The sequence below is a fragment of the Volvox carteri genome (assembly GCF_000143455.1).
Source record: "Volvox carteri f. nagariensis unplaced genomic scaffold VOLCAscaffold_48, whole genome shotgun sequence".
NCBI lineage: Eukaryota > Viridiplantae > Chlorophyta > Chlorophyceae > Chlamydomonadales > Volvocaceae > Volvox > Volvox carteri.
In genome coordinates, this window is record NW_003307591.1 from 1 (window position 1) to 5672 (window position 5672).

Sequence of the window (5672 nt, forward strand, 5' to 3'; positions counted from 1 at the left end):
CCCGGTCCTGCTGTGAATTCCACTGGTTAGCGGGCTATTTGCGGCTGTGGATAAAGGAAAATACAAAAGCCAACGTAGGGCCATGAAGAAGGAAAATGGCTGACTATGAATTTTCCCGCTCGGAAGTTAATGTCCACTTTGAAAGTTATCAGCAGGTCTGAGGCCCTGATAACTAGTGTGCCACTAAGGCGGACTTAGTGTCCGAGGCGTTTCCACTGGGCCCTTCGGCTTTTCGCGTACGGAGCCCCTTTACGCGATTTTTTTAAAGAACTTTTACTTTCTATTAATGTATTTAACTAGTTTCTTATTGCCTGCATGATTTGTGAGATTTTTTGAACTTAATGTTAGTGTGCGGCCTAGTGGAAATACCCTGTAAGCGCCCCGGAACCATACGACAGGTTGCTATAAAGGCACCAAACCATTGTTATAGTAAGAGTGGGTGTAATTTAATGCGCAAATAATTACAGTTTGGTCGGCAAATTGCTGGAATGTGGGCAATTCGACCGGTCCTGCTGTGAATTCCACTGGTTAGCGGGCTATTTGCGGCTGTGGATAAAGGAAAATACAAAAGCCAACGTAGGGCCATGAAGAAGGAAAATGGCTGACTATGAATTTTCCCGCTCGGAAGTTAATGTCCACTTTGAAAGTTATCAGCAGGCCTGAGGCCCTGATAACTAGTGTGCCACTAAGGCGGACTTAGTGTCCGAGGCGTTTCCACTGGGCCCTTCGGCTTTTCGCGTACGGAGCCCCTTTACGCGATTTTCTTAAAGAACTTTTACTTTCTATTAATGTATTTAACTAGTTTCTTATTGCTTGCATGATTTGCTGAGCCAGGTGTGAGATTTTTTGAACTTAATGTTAGTGTGCGGCCTAGCGGCACTTGGGGGTCGCGGTTTGCAGCGGTGGCACTTCTGCGTACACCTTCCTCCCTAATAAGCCTAGCACGCTTGCGTTTGGTTCCGAATATATCGACCTTGGTCATTGCATGCTCAGCTTCCTCTCAATCGGGCATAATCATTATGTAATTATAGGAACGGGAAAATATTTCAGTGATTTATCCTATTGCTTGTGTACGTGCGTTTGGTGCTTGCGAGGCGCCATTGTACTACCTTATGGACCTTACAAAGTTATAAGGGCCGAACCAGAGAACACAAATTTCCATTCTTGGAAATCTTTGGTAGAATATTTGCCAGTGGGTAGCGGAAGTGTGTCCCACCTTAGTGGAATATACTCATATTTGGCCTCCCCACGGTGCGCAAAGGCGCGAGGTGGGCATCGCTTCATAGCTTTTCACTTGGCACCAAATACATTTTCCATTATTTTAATCAATACAATTTTTTTTATTTTCTGACGGACATCTTGATTTCGTGGACGAGCTCCATTAAGCCTCCCGTTCGCTCAACCGTTCCATCTAGCCTTCCATGAAGCCTGATTCCCAGCTCTAAAATTTCAGTCTTTGATATAGCTCATATACCTAACGTAGATATCATATAGCTGCGCGCAATGGAGCAGATGTATGACAATGCGCGCCATGGCGGCAATCTCGTATGGGTCGCGGCTGCAGGGCAGGAGGTCGAGGATGCAGTGGAGCATGCAGTAGAGGAGCCGCCTCAGTAAGCTTACTTCAGCCTACTGTGCCTTGGTTTCATGGTGGATGGCGTTACTTCTTTGAGCTGGAGGCTAATGTCACCCCTGTGCACCCTGAGATGTACAAATCTCCTGTAAAGGCAGAGCAAAAGGTGACTCTCCGAAGAGTTCTGGCTAGCGGGGCTGGGGAGGCGGCAGCAGCGGTGCAGGGTGGTGGAACAGGCAGCGGGGCTGGCGAGGCGGCAGCTGCGGTACAGACTAGGTGGAACAGGCAGCGGGGCTGGGGGGGAGGAGGCAGCAGCGGTGCAGAGTGGTGGAACGGGTGGCGGGGCTGGGGAGGCGGCAGCAGCGGTGCAGACAGGCGGAACGGGCAGCGGGGCGGGGGAGGCGGCAGCTGCGGTGCAGACAGGCGGAATGGGCAGCAGGGCGGGGGAGGCGGCAGCTGCGGTGCAGACAGGCGGAACGGGCAGCGGGGCGGGGGAGGCGGCAGCTGCGGTGCAGACAGGCGGAACAGGCAGCAGGGCTGGGGAGGCTGGGCGACATAAGAAGCAGCGTACCAATGGTGCTTCTAGATCCAATTGCGGCAAGGGTGCGCAGGTTCCAAATGCTTACATGCTGTTCTGCAAGGAGCAGCATGAGTTGGCAACTTCTCAGGGACCACCATTCATGTGAAGTATGGGGTGCCATCGGCAGGATCTCCGGCCTGCTGGGCAAGCTGTGGTCGGAGTTGCCCCTGGCGGAGAAAAGTGCATACAGTGAGAATCTGCCGCGCTTAAGGCGGCTAAGGACCGCTTCGATACCTGAGGCCAGACCCTTGCCCTTCTGTGGTGTAACCGTTGCTTGTAATCAACCAGAGTCACCTGTCAGTGAATTCCCAGGACAGCTTCGATACCTGAGGCCATACCCTTGCCTTTCTGTTGCACAATGTGTCAGCAATCATGCTTGGTGCGGTCGGGAGATTAGGTAACGTGGGGCTGACAGCTGGGTGGGGAGAAATCCGGGGTGACGTGCTGGGTGCGGGTTCCGTGGTGGATGTGCGGACCAGCGCCGGGTACACGGATCAAGTTCATCGAACAACCTGTCAGCCGACAGACTTGGTGTCGTATCCAAAAGCCTAAACACACCATTCTGCCCGGCTACTGCAACCCCAACGTCGACAAGCATGCAAAAGGTCCTGATTCCTCAGCACTAGCTTCCACCGTCGCACGCTAGACCGGTTCGCGAGTAGCCCACACCGTCGGCGCTGCAGCTGCCCACAACAGACTTCCATGCCCCGTCGGCGTCGGCGGTGAAGCCACCCGCATCAGACCGGCATGCCCCGTCGGCACCAGAGCCGCAGGCAGAACTTCATCGTTTTCATCATTACTTTCAGGTCTTAGGTGTTATCATTACCAAGATTTTATCGAACTTCATTGTTACTTGAGGTCTTAGGTGTTACGGACTGTGAGGGTGTTCCACTTCCAACTTCAATTTAAAGGAAACAGAAAATATTAATTTGCTCATTTTATTTTTCATTTGCGCGTACATGTGTGTGTGTCTCCATGTGTCTCAAAGCAACCCAAACATAGCGAATGCCGGTCGCGCGCGTCGGCCTGACAGCTCAAAACGCTGGCTATGGTCATATTTTATCACTAGGACATGATTGGGGGCGTCGAGCAGCACCTTTTCGGTCCAAATTCGGCGGGTCCGGTTCCGGTCCAGTGAGATGCGATTGTTACAGTGGACCCCGAACGGGTCGAGTGCAGCGCCCATAGGAGCGCCTCCCGCACAACACTGTGGGCCTTATTCAAAAAGAACTCGGCCAGGCCGTACTAACTTCACTGGACACACGGCCTCAGTTAGTACGCTTAAACAGAAAATTGAGGCTCCGACGTGCGCCCTCAAACTTCGTCATTGTATATCGGTAAACGGCAAACAACCATGTCTGCGTCATTGACATATAAGAAAGGGTGATTGTGAGGTACATGATCCCAATGTTTTGGCAAGTAGTCCCGTGCCGCAAAAGCAGTTAAACGGGCCCAAAAGTCAGAGATAACCTCGTAAGTAATGCGGTTAAGCGATGGCGTTGATATAGGCATGTTGGTCTGGAGACCTTCCCTAAACAACAAACGGCGACCGAGATTGAGTGAGCTGATGGCCGCAAGGCATACAACCTCCCATACACACGCACAAATCCAGGTTGGTGGAATGCCCAACCACAGGTTAGCCCGGTTGAAAAGGTCAGGGAACTCAAGTTCATTCTGCAGAGCTTCACGAAGAGCCAACGCGACAGTACAATCCCAGAAATGATGCCGACGATCCCCACAAAGCATGCGTACACCACAGGGGCACATAGCAGCCTGTATACCTCTTTGACGTTGCGCCCTATGCATAGGAAAGGCAGGGAAACCATCAAGAGCCAGCCTCCAAAGGGCTTCTTTATGCTCGTTATCCCACCGAAGTCTCCACATGCGCGACAAAGTACGACGGAAGTCCAACAAAGTATTGGCCAAGTTCTCCGGCGATAAGACGATATCAACAGCATCCAAAATAAAATCTTCATGTTTTATATCAAGCGTTCGTAAAGAAGGTGCCATTAATAAAGTCGTCGCAAACTTAACCGTTACTTGAGAGAAATGCAGTAACACTTGACCAAATCTCCATCCCAAGCTTTTGACAATTCTTTTCCAGGCCTCTTGCGGAGGCGGTATTTCATGGTTTCTGTCATTAATAGCCACTATCGCCGCTATGGTCCATTGCGGGGGTAGGCGGTCGATAAGTTGCGATATACGCGTTATGGCAGTCGCCCCCGACTGACACGATGCCGGCAGGGGATGCCTCGGCGTAAGCCCTAATATGCCCCGTACCACGATAGTACGAAACAGATTCGTACAATGAAAGTGTTGCGCCTCAGTAAGGCCTTGTGCACCAACCATGCGCACCAAATTCCACGTAGACGACATAGCTGTGTGGCACCGTACGGCCATACCTACTGTATCTAACCCACGCAAATTTCTAAGATCACCAAAATGTTCGTCCAACTGAGCGTCATTTAGCAAAGGGTTTCCCCAAAGAGGGATATGGTAACACCAAGGACCCGGAGCTAGATGCTGCGCATCCAGAAGGACAGGTTGTGGTAGGGAAGTCATAGCTGATAGAATTCGTGTTAATGCCGGGCAATCATTCGGCACAGGCCTACCCAGGATAGTAGTGACACGGCCATCTCGTACATCTCCCCTAACGGCCAACAGACATAATGGGTGGGCCGCCGGGTGGATATGACGCAATATTGCCAGTAATACCCGAGTCCACATGGGGTTAGTTTCCAACATACCAGCCATACCAAGGATTGCACGACAGGACAAACAGGCAAACCGTGCACGCAGATGTTCGTGCAGAGGAATAAGACCGAAACCTCCAATGGCAGGAGGAAACGGCATATATGCGACTCCCACACCCGGGGCCCGTCTTCGTTCAGCAATGTCCCGCACAGATGGCGGTTGACGCCTGTCAATAACGGCCGCACAGTCTCCCAGCAGGTTATTCATCGAGGTGTTGCTAGGTGCCCCCATAAACTCCAAGTGGTACAGGACTCTACTAATGCTATAACCTGATACCGCAAAAGCTCGACCAAAAGCTGATAAGTGCATCCCAGCGACTAACTGCAAGCTATTCCTCACAGGAGAAAGCGAAACCGATTGCTGTTCGAGCGAAGGCCTATCTGCGACGCGAATCCCTAGGGTTGTAGCTACTGAGAGCACCCTGAAATCGCCAACTACTGAACCTACAACAGGCTGCTGTTCAACCTCGTCTGCTACTTGTTCGTTACCCACAGAGTTCGCCATATGCGTTAGGTTAGTAACCGGCATGATTAAATGATTACCAATAGCATTCGCTGTTGGTAAGTCCGCCGGTCTTGTATTGCGGGTGAACGTGCCAAGCGGCAAGAGCTCAACCTTGCGATTGTTGAGTCGTTGTCCCGAGGCTGCGTGGAAAACATCCATGACAGCTTTGAAGCGGGGAATGTCCGCTAGGCGACGTAAAAAGGCACCACAATCATCCCCATACTGTGACGCAGCGAGGTGAATGTCACGCAAACTTAATCA

General features: G+C 51.5%; 1 protein-coding gene across 1 annotated transcript; it reads right to left on the reverse strand.

Annotated features, from left to right (window-relative positions):
* Window positions 1-1268: 1268 nt before the first annotated feature.
* Window positions 1269-2527, reverse strand: VOLCADRAFT_106619 (uncharacterized protein; the record flags this gene model as incomplete). Its single annotated transcript, XM_002955042.1, has 3 exons — window positions 1269-1558; window positions 1624-1770; window positions 2448-2527. 3 exons carry the CDS (start codon window positions 2525-2527, stop codon window positions 1450-1452), a joined length of 336 nt encoding a protein of 111 aa, XP_002955088.1. The 3' UTR covers window positions 1269-1449.
* Window positions 2528-5672: the final 3145 nt, after the last annotated feature.